The sequence below is a fragment of the Haliotis rubra genome, unplaced genomic scaffold, assembly GCF_003918875.1.
Source record: "Haliotis rubra isolate DU_JTF1 unplaced genomic scaffold, ASM391887v1 Scf10, whole genome shotgun sequence".
Classification (NCBI taxonomy): Eukaryota; Metazoa; Mollusca; class Gastropoda; order Lepetellida; family Haliotidae; genus Haliotis; species Haliotis rubra.
In genome coordinates, this window is record NW_025764892.1 from 1,937,871 (window position 1) to 1,961,723 (window position 23,853).

Here is a 23,853-nt window from a genome sequence, read left to right on the forward strand (position 1 = left end):
CATCCGACGGGTTCTCACAAACTGGTTGCCTGTCTCAGTGACGTGACCTACGGCTGAGAATGTCCTCACGAGAAGTTGTGGTGCTGTATTCTAAAGGTGCTCCCCAATTTCATATTCACACAGACCAATTAGTCCTAATTAGTGATGGTAGTTGTCCCAATTCTGGCAGTGCAATTTCCGTATGTCCCATTTCTGTCAGTGGATTATAACACCTCCCTAATTACTTCATCTTGAGACTGCCAGTTTTGGGATGAAACCTTTAAAAAGTTACCTATATAACTATACACATGGCACTTGATTAAACACCCCCGATATTTTCATATTGCCATGAAACTGAGCAACCATTACCATTAGTATGCATACTGGAAAGCTTAAACTCCATTGTTTCCTGAAAGTTGACATTTTGGACAAAATCATGAAAATTTGCAATACTTTAATTTACAAAATGACATGAAAACGTCAACGATGTTTGTCAACGAAATGTATCCCTGTACAACTATGGGGCTGCAGAGTTCCAAGATGGGAGAGGTCTCTCAGTCTGAAAATGTTCTCTGTTATCTTCAGACAACAAATCACATGAAAAATGTTTAATAGCGTGCATATCCACCTTGTGCACTGATGACTGCTTTGAGCCTCCTCCTCATGCTTGTCGTGAGTCTCTAGATTCGCTCCAGAGGCAGCTGCTGCCACTCCCGGCGCAAAGTTGCTTCCAAACATGCCAAATCTTGTACAGGCGGATCCAGTGCTTGCACTCGGCATCCAAGAATGATCCAGTCAGGCTCCAATGGGTTCAGATCCGGGCTCATAGCAGGCCATGGAAGTTTGGTTACAGTGTTGTTGGAGAAAAATTGTCACAAGTCGGGAACGATGTGGTCGGGCATTGTCATCCATAAATACAGAGCGAGTGGCTAATGGGTGGTTATCAAAATGTGGCACAAGAACAGGATCCAGAAAGACATTCTTAAGAGGCATTTAGAAGTTGGTGAATATATAAGACGAGTATATGGATGGCAACTCCTTGCTTATTGTATAATACGTTTCTGGGCTACTTCTTGCCCCTTCTTCAGGTGATTAAAGACATATGTAGAAAGCAAACTATATATACCAGATTTACCGGAAGCCAGATATGTACATGTATATACAGTCAATCACAGAGGACCAATCAAGAGCTGCTATAAAAACCTTGATAATTGGGATAAGGTAAAGACATTTGACACAACTTATGAGGATAAAAGAAGTGGAAACAGCAGAGGCTCACAGATCGAGTATTGGGGTCGCCGCGCTAATCTGAAGTACGGTAAGCCGATGTTTTCATAGCAATTCGCTTTCGCGGCACTCCCAGCACAACTTTGATTTTCGCTTTAACCGGGAATAGGGAATATTGAAATTTCGCTTTTCCAGGCTGACACCATTTCAATGAACAGTTACCAAGCCCAGTTTATGATCATGGGAGAGACACCCCCCATGACAGATCCACGACCGTAAGGAAATGATGCTCTGATGTTCTTAGGCTCATATGCACTGTTCTTGGTCCCCTAGACTCGCTGACGCCCGTCTGTGACGTGCAATAAAAATGACTCGCATCCGACCAATGCACCTGCCTCCATGACGCCAACTTCTAATGACTTCGGGGTAAACACCACTCCAAATGAGCTCTCTTGTGAAGATTGGTCAAGGCTGGATGCTTGGTCACCCTTCTTGCCCCTCATCCCATGTGCCTTTATGCGGTTTCATACAGTCCTATTGCACAGACGTATGTTGGGGAGCCATTGGTGCTTCAGGACGCCATTTGTAGTGAAAGGCTGACGTCTCACATCCCGGTCCTCAACTTTTTTCCAATTTGTATTTCAGTACACCAGGGTTACATGTTTGTACAGTTAGCGTTGTTAGTGTGGATTCTGTTGCAGTTTCTTTAAGCGTAATTGGCTCTTCAAGTATATCAAATATATCTTCTTTTTTATTTCCGGAGTATCTGTTGTTTCTAGTATGTTTTCTGCCATCTCATAGTCAGTTTCAGTTTGCTCAGCATATAATGTCTCATAAAAATTTTTTAGTTCATTTCTTATTTCTTTTCCATCAGTTATTATACAGTTATTACTATATATTTATCCTTAACTCTCTTCTTTGGGGGTTTACCTGGCTTTGGTCAGTCCATAACCTTGTTGGTGTGACAGTGTTTTCGACTTATGACGGTGTGGTGAATGTCAAGCTGTCGCCCTATAGCCCTACATGACATTCCGGTGTCGTGCATTCAAATAATTTGCCATCTCCTTACTCCTGGTAGTCTCCCTCGTGCCATTGTAACAGATACTGGTAAAATCATTAAGAAGTTTTGGCGTTTTATACAGTTAGCCGCATTAATATTAATAGTGCTTTTTGAGACAATCGTGGGTAGTGTGCTTCAACTGCATATTGAGATGTGTTTTGACGATTGATTTTGCAAAGCCCTTAAACAATATTGAAAGGAAATACAATTCAAATGATAGTCATCGTTACAATTCAAGATTTATCATTAGGTAAGTCAGTAACTTAAAAAATGTTGGGCGGTGCTTAATTAAGTTCCATGTGTATATCTTTATTTTTTCTGTGATTGTTTTGATCAACTCAATCTGGGCATGGGTTCAATTGATGTCGGTGCAAAATATGCAGTCCCTAAAGTAAGGTTGACAAACTATATAGCTTTATATATTCAGCCTTACCAAATAAACGAATTGAGGAGGGACAAAGAAAAAGGTCTGTAAAATGTACTTTAAAATCAACATGTCAAATGTGTCCGAATTGAGGAGGGACAAAGAAAAAGGTCTCAGCGTAATGGACAATGGGCACACACATCTAAATCCGTTCAAGTTCAATGAAACGCCACATAAATAGTGTGATTAAACACACCCTGCTTCAAGACAAGCAACAACTCTCCGGTGCACAGAAAAAGTCGCCCATACTGTTAATGTAGCAGCAGTACACATCTGTGTAAAACATAAGAACTGATATTAGTATCTCCTTTGTATTTCTATTTACCGACAATTTCTGTTTGCCGACTGAAGCAGGACAGTATGTGTTACCAGCATCATTCATTGTACGCGTTACCGCCATCCAGACTTTGTGTTACCGACATCCTCGCGTGATTGTAAAAATGCTTATTCTTCAACACAAAGCAAATTCAGTGCATTCAATGTATTCACACCATCAAAGTTTATCAGTGTGCTGAATAATGTTGATTGTATACACGTGGAAGACTGCTATTTCGAAGGGAATAATCGCCAAGCGATCTTGTCTGCCTCCATGTTGTCACCTTAGGTACAGTGCACTTACCAGTGATGTGAAAAATATTAATTTCTTTCAGATTTTTTGTTCTTTTTGCTCAAAGTTACTTTTCTGATATTTATCAATAAACGATTGATATTTAGTTAACGATTATCGATCTCTGTCAGAGCTCCAGATAAGATTTAGCTCATGTGGGTACTGTACCCACTGTATTTTTGGGGAGTGGGTTTTATGCATGTTGAGTGGGTATTTCATTTTCCGTTTCCCACTGCTTTCAAATATGTGCGTATTTCAGTCATTTTACTCACCTCAGTATTATGTCATTGAGTAAGTTTACTAAGCAGGTATGTTCTGCCTTATGTCATACCTAATCAAAACCAAGTTAAATTTAATGGAAATGATTTCATAAAAAACTCACTCATCCTATACTGACAGTACAACACTTGTCCTATACTGACAGTACAACACTTTATAGCAATCGATGTCTTTTTCATTACGCAAGCGATTTTATAAATATATTCTGTACGCATTTGTTTTAAACTTTTTGTGTATCTAACATTTTAAATGCGTAATTAGTATGCAACAATTATTTTTCAATGCGTATTTGGAAATTTTCTATGCGTATTTTACCCAGATACGCAGCTTATCTGGGCCTCTGTCTGTGATATATATTGACAGCCAGATATTGATTGGAAAACAAAATTTACTAGTGCAGGCTTTAACATGCACTTAGGACACTTATTGAGGTGAATGCAGTATTAATGGATTAATTACACAAACTGCCATTGGTTTTGTCTTTTTGAGGAATGATAGATATATCATGACATCTGTATATAGAGATACGATTACCAGGAAAACAAGATGAAACAATGCGTATCAGGGTTGCTAATAACCCATTGCCCCACTTCCCAGTCCAGTGTTTTTTTTCTGTCTGGCATGCAAATTTGTATATTATGCTGTACCGGTGTCCAGTTGACTTTCCAATGTTAATTATGTTGTTTATTTAAAAAATCAACAAGAAGATTGGCCGGTATAGTGGAAAAATTATCAGGGCAAGTGACTGTACATGTGCCACTGTACCGGAGTACACTAGCAATTTTATAGTTTCCACCCCTGCTTATGCTGAGATTGTTGTTCATGTAGCCTACCTGGAGAACTGCCCTGATCTAGAGCCCTTCCTGTTCCTAATGTTCTGTGGGGATCCAGTGATGCCTAGCAGCTGTATCCTGGAGAAATGGCTGTGTGATGGAACACCCGAATGTCCCAATGGAGAAGACGAGACAAATGCAACTTGTCGCAATGGTAGGCTTCACATTCTAACATTTGGACAATGTCAGTATTGTGCTGTTCACCAGCATCTGTTGGTTTTGTGGTTATATCATGTTATTAATGCCAATGTCGTACCATTACTCATTAAATGTGAATACTGTATGAAGCATTTGACATACGTTTCAGATGACGCATCTACACCATCCTTTTAGATAGGACACAAATGTATTTTATAGCCAATAACCATGGTAAAAAACAAACAAATATGTCCTGTCATATTAAATGTCACTGCATGTTCTATGGATGAAGGGCAGACAAATTGAGATCAGAATCTGATCATTTACAGTGTTTAACAAAATGGTACTGCTTGAATCACTGAACTGATCAAGTTTCAATTTTATGTTACGTGTGATTGACTGTCTGAGGTGATGTACATTCACATTTCAGAGTTTCAATTGTTAAAGATTTATGACTTCTCTGCATGTACAACAACAGCTTCTATAGTCTGTCATCCTTACTTTTGGCGCTTGTATTTTCACAATGTAATTCACCTTAGTAAAAAATAATAGTGGCAAAAGTGGGGTTGCTGGACATTAAGTAACTGCAATAATATGACAACCGTAACATTTGGGAAAGCATACCTTTTCTTTCCAGCCTAATTCCTAATATTCACTGAGATTCAAAATGATAAACTTAATGCCATGAATGTATCTGTTGATCCTTACCTTTGGCGCTTGTAGGAGACCCATGTGAGGGACGGCCATGTCAGAATGGAGGAAGCTGTTACGGCTACCCGTTAAACCCAAACATCAGTGTAGCCTACTACATATGTGTGTGCCCCCCGGGCTGGTATGGTGTGACCTGCAACAGCACCACGGCCCCGCCCACCACCACCACACCTGCTCCACCTCCGACCACCCCGCTCCTGCCACCTGTCAATTCCACGGCATCTCCAGGTAAGTGTGGTTAATGGTACACCAAATAGTGTATTTACAGTGCAGTATTGATTATTTTTCCTTATCCTGACTCATGCTCTTTTTGCTTGTCTCCTTCCTCTTGCGAACATAGTGGAACACTTGTATCTCCCTAATTGAAGTTCCCTTCAATGTAAAATCACTAATTAGTACACCACGAGTTACCTCCCTTCCACAAGCGCGGGAACGAGGGCGCCACCTCTACCCATGTGCCTCACTCTCTCCTTCTTCGCCCAGTGAGCTGGACGTGAGAGCGCCTGTGTCTCCCGACACACTATATCCTTTGATTATATTTAGTTAGTTACCTCGTATAGAGATCTATAGAGGTTTAGCTAGTATCTTTCAACAATTATATATTGATATTTAGTCGTGTTTCTACTGTTTATACACGGGACGCCTCGCTGTTGCAGTGGATTACGTTGATAAAAATTCTGTACTGTTGCACATTACGTTTTTTATTCTGCTGCTGATCCGCATTTAATATGCCCTAGCTGTACTGCGCCATGTTTCATGTGATTCGCGTTGCAGTTCGCGATACTAATTTATCCAATTCTACCTTTAATAAATAATTACGTTTGCTTTGAGACGACAGCAGATAGGTCAGCGTATGCAGAGTCTAGCATGACTGATACACCTGAACCCTCGCCAGTCTACTGCTGTTGGTCAACCCCCCTCCCGTCTGGTTTTCCGCTAGAATGGTGGAGAGGCGTGGGACGTAGTCCGCCGCCTCCAAGAAGCGTCCTGCTTCCCCAGACATCCCTTCGCCGCACTGAGGGGTAATCAACTAAGTCTACTAGAACTTTCTCAGCCGAGATTGTTCTCATCGCAGATTTGGGCCTGTATGATGATCAGCCGATCATCATTCCTGATGTACATCAAAGAATGACTGATGTCGGCAACAGTGATGTCAGCGCCAGATCAACATTCGATGATCTTCCTGAGGGTCCCGTCGCTACCAACACTCAGCGCAGACTTCGCACCCCAGGGCAGCGTCGACCTCTGAGGGGAATTCAACGAAGTCTACTAGGACTTTCTCAACCCGAGATTGTTCCAGCCGCTGAAATTGGCCTACGATGATCAGCCGATCATCATCCCCGACGATATGAGACAAGTAGCGACCGGTGAGCAGCTACAATGACATCAGCAGAGATCGTCATGCAGCCTGATGTCTCTACACTGATGTCAGACGACTTACCTGAGGGCCCCACCACTAACAGCGCAGAGATGGCACCGACTACTTCGTCGCAGACCATCCCAGACGAGCTACTACGGCAAATCATGGTCGTGATGGAGGGTCACTACAGACTGGAGAAGCAGCCAGCCCAGAGTACGAGCCTTCGCGAAGGCTCCAACTTAGACAACACTCTAGAGGCACCTCCAGTCAACGTAGCAGCCAAGACGATGCAGCCTTCGCGAAGGAAGTCGCAGACCACCTTGACGAAGGACCCAGATGTACAGCCTTCGCGAAGGCGGGATAGATCATCACATTCCTCGGCTTCATCCTTAGATGCAGACTCAGCCACCAGACCTCACGGAAGCCTTCGCGAAGCTCAAATCGCCGTTCCCCAGGACCGAACGCAGAGGAAGCTTCGCGAAGGCACTCGGGAAGGACACCCGAATATAGATCGTCATTTAACAGAGTCAAGGGACTACTCAAGAGCTTCGCGAAGCTGTCAATAGTCTCCGATCTCCTCGTACATCACCACATCGATCGCCTCACAGGTTACCACACAAGTCTGCACACAAGTCTACATCACCTTCCTAGAGTGGCAGTACGACGCAGACATACCTGATGAAGGAAGACGATGCAGATGCTATCACCCTACCTCCGATCGACCCGATTGCTGCGGTAGCACAGAATCTAGACATAGCATCCCATAAAGCCACAAAAGTTCAGACACCATAATTGCCGAACTTTCACGCCTAGAAGTTTTCCACGCACAACATGGACCCCTTCTTCAAGGCTTAAGACATCGATGAAAACTACAAGTTGATCATCGATATCAACAATAAGAACTACAATCGTAAATTGGTTCAGTTGAATCCATGGCCGAGACGTATGTTCGTTGGCCTAAATAGATCTAGAGCGATCATTGAGACACTTATCACCAGATTTCGTGAGTAACCACGACTTCTGAAAATGATAAGATGATCCACTCGGCCCTACTTATGCAGAACCAGCAAGTCCCAGGCGCCTCGGCGAAGGAGCTAGAGCCTCACCAGCTACAAGGGGCGTCGGCGGAGGAGTAAGCGCCGCCGACCCCACATCCTGTTAAACACAGAGGCCATTCGCGAAGCAAAGCTCTTATATATATATATATATATATATATATATATATATATATATATATTCTAATCGGACTTTGACTCGATACCTTCGCGAAGGTCGCGCGAAGGCTAAGTGGCTCAAGTCTACTTCACCAGTAGATCTAGAAGGGATACTTGAGAGCTTCGTGAAGTCTCCGTTCACCGAGGAAGTCTCCTCCAAGGTCTCCATATACTAGCCACTTTCGTCATATATAGCTACTCCTCAGTCCGTTCAAGACATCGCATAAGTTGTCTATCAACTGTATGCCAGATGCCGTCTATAAGCCTACGCGAAGACAACTGCACAGGCTATTTACAACACAGAACGTCGCTGTATTAATTTGTCAACGACGTTTCATAGATCTTCACAGAAATCAACTATTCCGTATAAATTGCTAGTATATGCAATCCCGGACGACGATACGATTATCTACATGCGTGACCATTACGCATATCTGCAGACAATTCAATATCAATGAACGAGCAAGCCTCCTTACAGCCCAGTTAACCTGAACCTTCATGATTAGGCTGCTTTCTTCAGGTTAGAGACCTCCCCTGTCAAGTTTAGACAAGGGCACAGCAGTCAGGCGATTTTACATAAAGTTCATCGAGGACACAAACTCCCGGTTGTGCACATACATCGTCAAGGACATCGCAACGATTTACCTAGACGACGTGATACAAGTGGATCGAAATCCACAGCGTTTCAGACTACACCTGAATTTCATCATCAAGCTACTAACACAACTAGATGGTTAGTAAACCTACTAAGTTTCTGTTTGGAGAATAAACGGAAGTTTCACGTACCAACTTGGGGATATGAATATAGTGCTACAACACCTCACAAGTGAGGTTTATGAACATGCCTGGATGACATACTTGGACTCCATGATACGATGATGCTATCACGCTGGCCAGCAAGAGCACTGTAAATTTATCTCCACCAAACCAAACAGGAAGGAAAAATACAACAGATTTTTTTCCTCTATCATCAACTTACGCAGAGTGTAGTCTCACGTACTATATCTCCGTTTGGATCAGAACTGTCATACTACGTGCATACAAGACAGATGGACCTAATCCGACCCTCCATGAGCTTTAATACTCTTGATATTAGAGCTAACTTCTACAATTTCATCTACACAAATGTTATTTGAAATAATGGAGGGTTTATTACTGTAGATCCGATATGGTGGTTGCCAACCATTATCTGAGAGATATCACCACCGAGGACGTCTCAGGTATCCACCAATTCGATCCCATGGTCCTTGCACAACAGTTGACAGTTCCTCGGAGAAGATAAGTCAATCTTACAGATTTTTACTTATCTTATAACAGTACTAAATAGCTTCATGCTATATATAATTTGCTTAAGCTCGTTTTTTATCATCACAGTGGTTACATGATAAATGCATTAGCTAACAAACTCTACAGAGTTTTTTTTGGCTATTATATACGTAGCTTAAGTCAAGTATATTTTAAGCATAGTACTATACTCATATTGTAAAAATACATTAGCTAACAAACTCTACGGAGTTTTGCTATTATATAGGTAGCTTAAGCTCATTCATATCTTAAGCTCAGTACTATGTTTATATCATATAACTATATTAGCTATCAAAACTCTAAAAGAGTTTTTTGCTATTATATATTGGGCTTAAGTTTTCATCATATTTTAAGCTTTATGGTTACATTATATCATGTATTAGCTAACAAACTCTACGGAGTTTTTGCTATACATATGTAGCTTAAGGTTTCTTCATATCTTAAGCTCAATACTATGTTGATACCATATAAGTATATTAGCTATTAAAACTCTAAAAGGTTTTTTGCTATTATATATTTAGCTTAAAAGGTTTACTTCATATCTTAAGCTCAATACTAGGTCTAAATCAACATAATAAAATGTATTAGCTATCAAACTCTACGGAGTTTTACTATTATATATTTATAGCTTAAGTTTAATCATATCTTAAGCTCAGTACTATGTTTATAACATAAAAGTATATTAGTTAATAAACTCTAAGGAGTTTTTTGCTATATACATTTAGCTTAAGTCTAATCATATCTTAAGCTTAGTACTATGGTTACATTATAAATCTATTAGCTAATAAGCTCTACAGAGTTTTTGGCTATTGTATATGTAGCTTAAGTTAATTATATCTTAAGCACAGTACTATACTCATATTGTAAAATATATTAGCTAACAAACTTTACTAAGTTTGGCTATTATATATGTAGCTTAAGTTAATTATATCTTAAGCACAGTACTATACTCATATTGTAAAAATATATTAGCTAACAAACTCTACTAAGTTTGGCTATTATATATGTAGCTTAAGTTAATTATATCTTAAGCACAGTATTATACTCATATTGTAAAAATATATTAGCTAACAAACTCTACTAAGTTTGGCTATTATATATGTAGCTTAAGATAATTATATCTTAAGCACAATACTATACTCATATTGTAAAAATATATTAGCTAACAAACTCTACAAAGTTTGCTGTTATATATATAGCTAAGCTTATTCATATCTTAAGCTCAGCACTGTCTATATCATATAAATATTTTAACTAACAAACCCTAAAGAGGTTTGTTATTATATAATTAGCTTAAATTTAATCATATTTTAAGCTTAGTGCTATGTTTATATCTTAAAGTATTTTAGCTAACAAACTCTAAGGAGTTTATACTAGCATATTAACAAGCTTAAGTCTATTAGTCTTAAGCATTGTATTAATATTATATATACTTTATCATAATAAGTACATTGTAATAACCTCTATATGGCAGCTGATAAGCTGGCAGCAGGAATTCATCAGTTCAATGCCTTTATGAAGTTCCCATAGGGTTATTACAATCATCACAGTTCAAATCACTAATTATTAAAATCCAAAGTATTATATATTCCCACCTCCGCTCTGTTGGATTCTACAAGCAAAAAGAGCATGAGTCAGGATAAGGAAAAATATGTAATTTTTTGAGTAAAATTGATATTTTATACTTATCCTGACTCTTGAGTCAACCCTCCCATCCTCCCCAAATAACACTTTGGATTTCCCTGTAAATTCAAATGTTGGGCTCAGTATATGAGGAGAGAGTGAGGCACATGGGTAGAGGGGGCGCCCTCGTTCCCGAGCTTGTGGAAGGGAGGTAACTCGTGGTGTACTAATTAGTGATTTTACATTGAAGGGAACTTCAATTAGGGAGATACAAGTGTTCCACTATGTTCGCAAGAGGAAGGAGACAAGCAAAAAGAGCACGAGTCAGGATAAGTATAAAATATCAATTTTACTCAAAAAATTACATGTTGTTTAACGACGCACTCTGCAATATTCCAGCTATATGGCAGCTCTGTAAATAATCAAGTCTTGACCAGACAATCCAGTGATCAACATCATGAGCATCGATATACACAATTGGGATGTCCACCATGTCAGCGAGTCTGACCAAGCAATACCGTTAGTGGGCTCTTACGACAAACATGGGTTACTGAAGACCAATTCTAACCCGAATCTTCACGGGTTACAGAAGAGTGAACTACATTTATATTGGTGGTTGTTTAATGCTGAATTCAGACTTTAGTAATGATTAGTGTGATGTAAGCTATTCTACCTGTTTTGCCTCTGTTTACAGTGGCCGCCTCCGTGGTGTAGTGGTTAGAGCGTCCGCCCGGAGAGCGGAAGGTCGCGGGTTCGATCCCCGACGCGTCATACCAAAAGACGTTAAGATATGGTACTTGTTGGTCCCTGCCTGGCGCTCGGCATTAATGGGTACAACAAGGACTGGTCGGCTCGGAGTCAGTATAATGTGTCTGAGTGGGGTATTCATGCTTCACTGCGGCATGGTATCTCAGTGGGCTAGCACTATAAAACCAGCTTCAGTCTGGGCTAGTACAAGCAGCCGCACATACACATACACACGCATGGACGTCGTCATATGAGCGAAATATTCTCAAGCACGACGTTAAACCCAATTTCACCTCACCTCACCTGTTTACAGTGGACCCAACCATCTGTGATAGTAAACCCTGCTTGGAGGGTGTGTGCACTGCTCTAAGAGGGGCTCAGTACCACTGCAACTGCATTCCAGGTATGTGTTTGTAGTGCTTATTCTGTTGGTATGTGTGTCTCTGTCAGTAGTCATTAGTCGTCTGCTAGTAACTGATAGTATTTAATGCAAGTTGTGTGGTAATAAAGAGGATATTTGTTAGGGGTGTCATGATACACCAATCTCCACGATACGATACGTATCACGATTTTAAGGTCACGATACGATAGGTATCGCGATACATAATTTTCGCGCCTTTTCATAGCATTACCTTACCGGCAACGTACGCGCTCGCTGATTGGTCCATCAAAATAGTCTAGCCAATCACAAAAGCTGTTAGTTTCCTACCTATTTTTTAAGTAAAGCTAGCTACATCTATTTATCGGAGCGATCTCGTATAATTTTACTATCAAGACTTTGAAGGAGATGGATATAGCATAAAAATTTGAATCGATAAAGTTTTAAAATAGGAATCGATACACGCAAGCATGTATTGCGTATCGTATCGTCAGTAAAAATGTATCGATGCATCGATACATTCGCGTATCGCAACACCCCTAATATTTGTCTTACCTTGTCAAATAACATGTTTAACTGAAAACCTCACTGACTGTTCAACATCACTCATATATATCAACTGTTAATGTTACCTTGATAATTGTGTTAGAATCTTCACCGAAACATCGCTTTATGCAATAAACAGGAAGTTGTCATCCATAATGTCATACGCTATATTACTGACTCACTAACTCCAAGAATGCTGATCAAATGATTATGTCCAGAGTTACTGACCTTCAAGGTGTCAAATAATTTGCTTTTATTAGTTGACATGACTTCAGAATCATATCTGAGTCTCTGATGTTTGGAAACAAGGAATGTTTTGAAACACTATCAAGTTTTAAAGTGAGATCATAAACAATTATAGACTGGTGATGAGGTCAATACCTGTTTTTATGGACCCGTGAAAAGCAATATTGACCGAAAACGAATATTGCTTTTGTCATCCATAATGGGTCCATAAAAACAGGTATTGACCAAATTCACCAGTCCATAATTATTTAATTATGTAATTACCGTTAAAAAAAAGCTCAAAAAACCCAAAACATGTCCATTTAGTCAAGAAAAGTAATTCTATTTTCGCTTCAAACCACTAACGTTATGTCAACAGTACTGTGACATGTAACCAATAGAATGACATCATAGCTTGACGTCAAAATCTATTTTTAGTAACTCAAGTCAATATGACTTTTGGTCGGACCTGGGTTGGAGACAATATGCTTTTCTGTCAACAGTCATGTGACCGCCTCTAGACCAATCAAGTAGCCCTGAAAAATATGCTTACATAATATTGTCTGATATTTACTTTGATACATGATGATTGCACTGGAATCAGACTTGCTGAGAGGTATTTTTTACTCCAGGTTACAGTGGGAAGAACTGCAGTACTGCCGAGAACCCGTGTACATCCTTCCCCTGCCTCAACAAGGGGGGGTGCCAGGTGACTGGCAACACCTTCACGTGTGGATGTGCTGCTGGGTACTCCGGCCGCCAGTGTGAGGAGGAGATAAACGAGTGTAACGTACGGCCATGCAGGAATGGCGGCACCTGTACTGACATGGTCAATGGCTACAGCTGTGCCTGTCCTTCTGGATACAATGGTGGGTTTTCTCAGTCTCCATAAAACTGTGACCACTTGCATGTGTAGGTGTCCTGGATGGCAATTGTCCAGGTGCCATATTCAGCCTGCCACCAATAACCAGGAATACACTGGCTTGTCTAGGATCAATCCCAATGGTACAACTGAGTCAGTGAGTTAGTCGCCACTCTGATCAGCATTCCTGTATATCACAACATGCCAGCTCAGTATTGGAGGAAAGCTCAAAGTGATATAGGTTTAAGAAGTTTACCACTTTGGTGAAACAAACTAGTACTGTGGTGCTTACTAACCTAGAAACCGAGATTAGAACCTGTGATCATAGTTTCCTGGCATGCACAAAGGGACGTAACTCTCTGCAATGAATTGCAGCATCTTAGACAACAGAGACACCTTTGTCTAATGAAGTATATAGCAGTTACCGGTAGTATAATTATTTATATTTGTATATCGCCTTTCCTCTTTGAGGCAGTGTACTTTGACTGCAGCAGACGCCTGATGAATGCAGGGTCTTTGCAGTGAAAATATAATAATTACTATTCACTATTAACAGGTTCCAACTGTGATGTAAACATCAATGACTGTGCATCCCAGCCATGTGGGTCGGGGACTTGTGTAGATGGTGTCGCCTCATACACATGCCAGTGTCCACCTGACAGAGCTGGGGAGAACTGTGAACGTCCACAACTATGTCTTCAAGGTAATCTTTCGCCATCACGCAAGGATCCTCGGTTGACAACCTTATTATGGATAAACTTGTCATTGACCCTTGTCTTGGGTAAGGGGGCGGTGGGGTAGCTAGTGGTTAAGTGTTTGCTCATCATGCGAGAACCTGGGTTCACTTCCCCACATGGGTACAATTGTGTGAAACCCATTTTGATGCCCCCTGCTGTGATGTTGCTGGAATATTGCTAAGCGCGGCGTAAAACTAAACTCACTCACTCATTGTCTTTGGTAAACGCCTAACTTATTGTAATTTTTCAATTTCTGTATAGTTCATGATATGAAAACACAGGTCAAGTGTATCCTATCAGATCATGTGGACAAACTGTGGACATTTTCAGGCACTAACTGCTACACCAACTAAATCATCTCAACATGAAGAGATGTTTCTGTTTTTAACGCAAAAGGACAATTTGGTCACAGGTTACACAGAAGAATTGATACACCTGCCTTACATTTTGATACCATTTTGTGAGATTGTTGCTGTAATTTATATCGCCAAGTTAAGTGAACAGTTCTAGAACTGGACTGTTGGTTTTCTGGACACAACTCAGCCAAGTGGATATGTTGTAGTAGCTGAGGTTTAATGTGTTGTTTGCAGGTGACCCCTGTGTGAATCACGGGATATGCTACCCTCTCCAAGCAGGGAGCCAGGTGTGTGTGTGTTTCCCAGGATTTAATGGCTCTCGATGTGAGAACAACATAGACAACTGTCAGAGCAACATTTGTGGACAACATGGCAAGTCACTGCATACATGTATAGAAGCTCTGTGATACTGTGCAATAATTCGTACAGTTCAGCAAAATGTTAACATTTCTGGTAAAAAAGTGAGATCTGTATCAGTAGGGGTTTTCTTATATAGGAAGTATGTATGTGATATAACTTGTATTTCTTTTAAACATGCACTAGCTGCAAATTTCCAAGTGCTGTTATAGGCTTCAAACCATGGACATTGTGATCCACTGTTCACATGACCAAAGAGGTTAACCCTTTCAGTTAACTGACAAGTCATCTGTGTGTAACAGGTAGTGGTGTCATCCCACAGATGACATCCTTACCTTGTCGCCTTGCTGACGGGGTTAACCTCTTTAGTCTTGTGGAAAAGGTGTCCGACTTTGGATCAGAAGGTCCGTGGTTTGAATCCCAGCATGGAACACGAAAATTTTATGGCCGCTACATGTGTAATGAATCCATACCTTGCTCCAATTTTTAGGACCATTGTCAAAATTGAAAGTGAGTAATGATATTGAGTATGTTTCTCCAATTGTCATCTGAACAAGGTGGTTGTTTGATCTTTTTCTTAGTTACGTTTCTTTACATTCTGTTTTATGTTCATCAACTATGCGGTTCAAATTGTAAAAACCGGATAATTCTTGAGTCATGATACTATTACTGATAGCTTATTGTAGTGACTTGTGCATGTTAGGAGGCTGTCAAATGGTGGTAGTGTGAGAGTCAGAATGTATGCAAGGGAGAGAACTGCCTTTATTGATTTGATTGCTTATGATATTGACAGGTACTTGTGGGGATGGTTTTAACATGTGTCAGTTTAAGACTTGTACAAGGGAGAGAACTGTGTTTACTGATTTGATTGCTTATGATATTGACAGGTACATCTAGGGATGGCGTCAACATGTGTCAGTTTAAGACCGGTACAAGGGAGAGAACTGTGTTTACTGATTTGATTGGTTATGATATTGACAGGTACATGTAGGGATGGCATCAACAAGTACACGTGTGAGTGTCAGCCCGGGTACACAGGTGTTAACTGTGACACACTCATCGACCCCTGTGAACCTACCCCATGCAAGAACAATGCCTACTGCTGCAGTAAGGGGAAACAAGCCTGTGGTGACAAGCTGCCACTGGGTTCCTACCAGTGCTATTGTTCTAATGGGTATACAGGTAATTTTAATGACAATTTATGAAAAAGCTGGTGAGAGGTGTATGTTTGGGATCTAACTGACATGTCTTTTGTAACCATTTTTGGTTTAATATGATGGTGTCCCATGTGTAGTTGAAATTAAAGGGTTACCTCCCATTAAGCACACTCTCTGCTAAATTGATTTTATATGAAGTCCTGAAGTCCTCCTGTCTGTAGTAATAGAGTTTTATTTAAGTCCTTCGTTCTCATACAGGTACTCAGTGTGAAAGGCGTCTGAATGAATGTGGGAAAAAGCCCTGTCAGAACGGAGGCCTGTGTACACTGATAGAAGAGAACTATTTCTGCACATGCCCACTGGTTTTCACTGGACGTAACTGTGAGACTCTTATACCCTGTGCTAGCCAGCCATGTCTCAACAATGGCCAATGTGAGATCAAAGGGAACACTTTTGAGTGTAAATGTGTGAATGGATTCTCAGGAGACATCTGTGAGAGGACTGGAAACTGCCTCACAAAGTCCTGTCAAAACAATGGCACTTGTGTTGTCACATCAGGAGGAGAAGTTTGTCGTTGTCCATCAGGTTATTTTGGTTTGAGCTGTGAGAGTGCTCTCCCTTGTGTGGCAAATCCTTGCAGGAACAATGCTTCATGCCAAGATGTTTCATTGACAGAATACAGGTGTACCTGTCCGCCAGGGTTGTCAGGGAGGCAGTGTGAGAGTGTGTTACCCTGTAAGGACAGCCCATGTCAGAATGGTGGGACGTGTTCGAATCTGGCATTAGGGTTTTACTGCACCTGCCCAGCTACCCATACTGGTGTCAGGTGCGAAACGTACTTAAACTGCAACAGCTCACCTTGTTTCAACAACGGTACTTGCATAGAAGAGGGCTCTTCATTTCGCTGCCAGTGCCCTTCGACCCATACAGGTCCAAGATGTGAGAGTGGTCTCCCCTGTCTCAACAATCCCTGCACCATTGGGTCGACGTGTGTTAGTGTCAATATTTCTGCCTATCGCTGTTTCTGTTTACCTGGACTCACTGGTATCAACTGTGAAACAAGTCTAGCCTGTAACAACTCTCCATGTAGAAATGCTGCTCAGTGCCAAAATGTCAACAATTCTTACATATGTTCCTGTCTTCCCGGTTTTACCGGCCAGAATTGTGAAACACATGCTCCCTGTTTGAGCGCACCATGCCTCAATAATGGCTCTTGTACAAACTTTGGTTCATCATACTCCTGCGCATGCTCCAATGTGTACGGAGGACCAAGATGCGAGATATCCAATCCATGTGGTTCGAACCCCTGCATCAACAACAGCACATGTTCCAACAATGGAGACATCTTCCCGCTGCAACTGCTCATCAGCTTTCACAGGCAGAAATTGTGAGACTAAACGAGAGCCCTGTGCACCAAACCCCTGCTTGAATGGCGGGACCTGTGACATAGAAGGTCAGAATTACACATGTCGATGTTTGTCCTCCCACGTGGGCAAGAACTGCGAGATCCCGGTTCCCTGTGCGAGTTCACCTTGCAGCAATTCTAGCATTTGCCTCAACCAGGGATCTCGCTACACATGTCAGTGTCCTCCTGGGTATACAGGTTCGAGCTGTGAGAGCAGACTCCCCTGTGCAGATAAGCCTTGTGCTAATGGAAACTGTGTGAATGGCAACCCAGATTATGTGTGTACATGTAACCCAGGCTACACGGGGAGGAACTGTGATTCTCTTATACTTACCTGTGATTCTACCACCTGTGTCAATGGACAGTGCAGTATTCAGGGGCCCAGTCTCAAGTGTGTCTGTAATCAGGGATTTACAGGTAAGTTGTGATTTATGTTTCCATTTTGTATCAAAATCTGAGCAACACTGCTAATGATGCATCTTTAAGTCTGTAATCTATATAATATAATAGTTTGTAGGAGATATTTTAATCTTGTTATAGATGAAAGAAAATTCTTTTTGATTCACTTTTGTTTTTTTGAAAATCTAAAAAAAATTCAATTATATACTTATCAAGTGTATTGATCAAACGAAAACTTTGATAAAAATGTCTATATGTGGAAATAACATATGTATATTTGGACATTACATTACATTTTGACCATTTCATTCAAATTCATATGACAAAGTAAGAGATTAAAGAAGTTTATTTTAATTGTAATAATTGTCGAAGTTCTATTTGACATGGTTCATAGATACATGATACATGAGCATGTTGACATAAAACACTGAAAAAACTACTTATATTTGAGGAGGAATATCACAGCTGTCAGCTTCTGTGAAGTGAGGAACATGATATTTCAGAGTATATTCATAAGCCTCCATCAGGTGTTTGAAATATAGGAAACATGTAGCTTCACATGTACATGTGAAAACAATAAATATACTCTGAAACGTTATGTTTCTCATAATACAGAAGTTGATAGCCTCCTTCACACCTCTGTTTGTTTTTCACTTTTAAATGCCTAAAAAAGAATGTACAGATATTTGGCATGGTATGATTATTTTTAATGATGTCTGTGATACGTGAATTGTAAAAGATTAGAACAAGTATGTGTGTAGAAGATCTTCATGTTGATGTATGTTGACTAGGTCCAAGATGTGACCTGGTTGACCCCTGCCTGACTCCTCCCTGTCACAATGGCGGAGCGTGTGAAACTCGCGGCGCCCAGTTCTTCTGTCAGTGTCCTGAAACTCACACGGGGGAGACGTGTGAATCCCTACAACCCTCATGCTACTCCCAGCCATGCAGAAACAATGCCACCTGCATCGACAGGGGACAGGACTTCATGTGTTTCTGCACACCTGGATTCACAGGTGAGATGTCCACACTGTTACCAGGATCTAAGTGAGTAATTTCGTTGCTTTGTTGTTCCATGCTGCACTCACCAATATTCTTGCTATTTGGTGGAAGTCTGTAAATAATCAAGTCTTGACCTGACAATCCAGTGATTGTCCTCATCTGTTTATCTATATAAATGAGATTCAATGATACTGACCAACCGATCCTGTCAGTCATTACACAGAATATTAGAAATAATAATTTAAGCTTTTTTCATCACTAGTGTCTTGTTAGTCGTCTGTTACTACAAACATGATTGGTAAAGACCAATTCTATGGTGGATTTTCAAGGTGTTTATCTTGTGTCTGTATGTAAATATCACCAGTGATGCAAGTGTTTAATTTGATTGATAATGAATGCTCATGATGTGTATATGGTGTAGATTAGAAAAGATCAGAAGAAGTCTACAGGGAGATAGCACTGGCCACATCGAACTAGTTCACAGTACATTCTGATAAAAACTGTAAGACCTATTATCATGATTATGATCTAAGATTGATGTATGTAGATAAGACTTTAGATTTCAGAAATATTTTTGTTGCAGGTTCAAACTACTTGATAAAACCACCAAGGAAATATTGCAAACAATCACCTAAGAAATTGCTGTCTGTGGTTTATTTTATTACTTTTGTATATTTTATATCAAATTAACAGATCAAAGGGTATTTTTTCAAAAGGCAGTGGATGTCAACTGTTGAATTTTCTGTTAACTTTGTAACTGTTGTGATGTGTTCAGGGAAGGCGTGTGACACAGTCCTGCTGCCATGCGATGTCCGTCCATGTAAGAACGGGGGAACTTGTGTCAATGTAGGCGGCTCAACCTTCAGTTGTCAGTGTCCGGTGACACACACAGGTAATAAAACATTAATGGGATTGTAAATATTTCAAAATTGATTTTTTTTTATTATCCCCCAGCATGTAATGCGGGGATATAGTTGACGCCTCTTCCGTCTGTCCGTAATCATTTTGTTTCTGGAGCATAACTCAAAAACATTCAATATTTTTTAACCAAAATTGGTAGATATATCAAACAGAACCTAAGATGGTGCCTTTTGCTATTTACAGACTTTTGTGATTTATTATTTTCTTGGTTTCCATGGAAACGATTTGGACTTGGTCTCAAAAGGGAGGGGTGGATTTCATTTCCTGAGCACAACTCGAAAACTTCTTAATATCTTTCAGCAAAACTTGGCAGATATGTGAGGCAGATCCCAAAGTGGTGCCTTTTGCTATTTGCAGATTTTTGGCATTTTTATTTTTCCCTGTTTCCATGGAAATGATTTGGACTTACCGGTAGTATATAAGAAATCAAGCTGGACTTAAAGTAACTGTCAGATGATTTGTTCTTTCAAAGATGTGGGGTCGGGGGATATGTCATCTTCTGATGACTCTTGTTTTTTTAAGTCATGAACATGAATCATGTTATATTCAGTGAACAAATGTTTTTTGGGTGGGTTAAAAACATCATTCTCTAATTATTTGCCTCAGGCTGCAGAGAATATGGAAATGTGAAATCAGAATTTCAAAATAAATATCTTTCTTTTTTCCTTCCAGAATTAACTGAATATGCTGGATAAAATTATAAATAAAAAGTGTATTTTTATGATTCAAAAGGATTTATTCTTTAATACACAGTAAACTACATTTATAACAAATATAAATAAAACAAGCATATAATGAACTGAAGGATAAAACAAACTGGTTTTCCTCTGGTCCCATTCACTTCCCCGTATATGTTGATGTGATAACGAACTACGGTTATAACAAACTATGATTAGCATTCCCTTTGTGTTTTTATAACCTTAGTTTACTGTGTACCTCTCATTCGACTTGTCATATTTGGTCATTATTTTACACTTGTGTCTACAGGATCGACATGTGAAACCCTCCTCAGCTTGTGTCTCAGTAAACCATGTGGAAACAGTGGGGAGTGTGCATCATCCGGGGATGACAAGTTCAAGTGTACTTGTAAACCACCATACACAGGTAAGAAGCCTAGAAACGCCAAGAATGTGGGTGCAACTCTTAACAAGTGATATATCTATATAGGTAGGCATATGATAGAAACAGCACTCATTTCTGAGATGTTTTTAAGGTAAATAGTTTGTTATTGTCAGTGATCTGTGTGAAGATTTAAGGGTAGAAAAACCCTGGTTTTGTAGTTCTTGAAGGCATTTACGGTAGAAGTTGGTCGTACATGAATACATGACACTTTGTATGGATAACAACTTCTTTTTATAACAACAACGAAGTTGCGGGGGATATAGAAACAAGTTCCGGACGGCCGGCTGCCGTGCATCTGTCACACTTTGTCCGAGGCATATCTCCTAAACTATTCATGATAGCTTAACTAAACTTGGTACACATGTCAACCATGATCCCTAGATGTGCCTTTTGGGGTTTAGACCCAGATATGTATTTTATTTTCACATGAGCCGTGACTTTATGAGGATTACTCACTCACTCACTCACTGATTATGGCATTAAACACCATTCACTGATGAATCAATTTAATCATGTTAAGAAACAGAAACTGTTGACAAGAGTCTGCACTTCCGTTATTTCCATGGTACAGTATAGTTTGTAAAACATAAATCTGTTATTGATTTGTGAATATAATCTATTTTCTGTTCTTCTGCCTCGTGACAGGTGCAACGTGTACTCAGAAAGTGGTGACCTGTGACCAAACTCCATGTCTTAATGGAGGGTCTTGTAACACGGACCAGTATGGTGTGTTCTGTGAGTGTCCCACGAAGGATGAAGGACTTTTCTGTCAGCTTGCTGGTGAGTAGAACACTTCTGTTAAGATCTTTTTCCAAAGGGGCAGTGGGGTAGCCTAATGGTTAAAGCGTCCACTTGTCATGCTGAAGACCCGGGTACGATTCCCCATAATGTGTGAAGCCCATTTGAGGCGTCCCTCATTGTGATATTGCTGGAATATTGCTAAAAATGGTGTAAAACCATACTCACTCTTTTTAAAAAAAATTCTTATGATGGTTTTGAAACTGAAGTGATAATAAGTAAAGTAAAACATTTTTTGAGAGTTGTATCTGAAAACAATTGTCAGGGAGAAATGACATGCCGCTGTCGATATTAGCTAACAGGTTCTGCAAGAATAGGAATACAGAGTTTTAGGATGTAATCTGTTGTATGACTCAATATCCTGCTACATACGCTCCCATTAACAGACATGCCTGTAAAGCCAGATTGCTTGGAGCCTTATTTCAGCTGATATACTTTCTGCTGATCAAGGCTCAATTAGATTTTTTCTGGCTGCGACAATATGGCTGTACCCTAACTGTAGACGCAAGAATGACAAATCTCCAGTAACTCGCATCCACAGGGTTTTATTCTTTTGATGGGAAACAATGATACGTTAGGTGTTGATGTATGTTGACAAATGTAGAATATACATTCGACGTTGATCGTTAGCCATTGTGTGAAAGGATAAGTGGTCGAGTGAATGAGGTTTGGAAAACTAGAAGAAACAGACACAATTTGTAATATAATTTGACTATAAATATAACGCATTAACAAAATATCATCTAAAATAATGTTTAACAATGTTGAAAACGTTTGAACATTATTTGAACACTTATAGCAATAATGCATGTAAAAATAGCATTATGAGGCCATGAACTTCAAAGACTATTAAACATTACATTTGCACAAGAGATATAACAGTCGGAGGAGACCTCTTGACAGTATGGAGGCTGCTTACAAACTGAAACATGGGGTCCCAGTACCACATGTGCTTTTTAGGGTCACATGACAGGAAAGTGGTACTATGGGATATGAAACATAACTTATGAAATCTGCAAACAATTCTGTGGAAAGCTGGTCGTGAACCCTAAATGGCTGGATTACTATCAAGGGAGGTAATAACTGATACTGGTTCGGAGACAGTACAGATTAGGAAGACATTTGTGATGCATGAAATATGCATATGAAAATTATGTGACAATATCTGTATGAGAAAATTGTACATAGAATAAATAAACTATATGAATCTTGCATTAACACTAACATATGTCCCCAGTTTATCTCTACTGACTAATCCAGTGTGTACACTCCAGGTGACGTCTGCTCCCCCAACCCCTGTCTGAATGAAGGCCAGTGTTGGAAGACGGGGCAACAACCGACCTGTGAGTGCAAGAAGGGATTCATTGTGAGTACTCAATAATATTTGCCAGTGTTTGTGTAAATTGCTGCAAGAACCTGTACATGTTGGTCTCATGATGCATGGTATTACTGAATCGAACATGTGTGCATGCAGTAATGGTTAGTTAATGTTGTACACTGGTTTGGACTGATCCTTGTTCCATTGTTTATATTTTCTTCCTCTTATAGCCATACTGACAAATAGACTTAAGCTTTTTACATTTCTTTTTGTCATATGTATACTTTTTTCTTTAAAAACTGGGGCAGTGGGATAGCCTTGTGGTTAAAGCGTTGGCTCGTCACGTCGAAGATCCGGGTTCGAATCCCAACATGGGTACAATGTGTGAAGCCCATTTCTGGTGTCCTCCGCCGTGATGTTACTGGAATATTGCTAAAATTGACGTAAAACTAAACTTAGTCAGTCAGTCTTTAAAAACTGAATGAAATTGCCATACTGATGAATAGATAGTGTTCCAGTCATATATTATTTCAAATATTTACCCTCGTCACCTTAAGCGTTTCACATTTCCTTTTTGCTCATGTTTTTTTCTTTATAAGCTTAACAAAATTGTCAGTTCATTGACAAGATGATAAAAAGTTTTCACTTTTGTTCAATCTTCTTTGAAAGCCTGCTAAAATAACTGTTACATAATCTGTCATTTCTTTCAGTGGATGATTTTCAATCAAAAACTATGTGTACCTTTTATGATTTAGGTATGAA

At 40.0% G+C, this 23,853-nt stretch overlaps 1 protein-coding gene across 1 annotated transcript in view; it reads left to right on the forward strand.

The window, feature by feature from the left end:
* The window catches only part of LOC124256342 (neurogenic locus notch homolog protein 1-like), a 46,304-nt gene that overhangs the window by 13,502 nt on the left and 8,949 nt on the right, over nt 1-23,853 (forward strand). Inside the window, 14 exon segments of the mRNA XM_046690366.1 lie at nt 4,405-4,563; nt 5,271-5,486; nt 11,821-11,910; nt 13,290-13,526; nt 14,076-14,222; nt 14,847-14,984; nt 15,951-16,151; nt 16,385-17,475; nt 17,477-17,948; nt 18,722-18,946; nt 19,708-19,824; nt 20,841-20,957; nt 21,621-21,755; nt 23,048-23,139. Of these exon segments, the coding sequence (XP_046546322.1) occupies nt 4,405-4,563; nt 5,271-5,486; nt 11,821-11,910; nt 13,290-13,526; nt 14,076-14,222; nt 14,847-14,984; nt 15,951-16,151; nt 16,385-17,475; nt 17,477-17,948; nt 18,722-18,946; nt 19,708-19,824; nt 20,841-20,957; nt 21,621-21,755; nt 23,048-23,139 (3,437 nt within the window).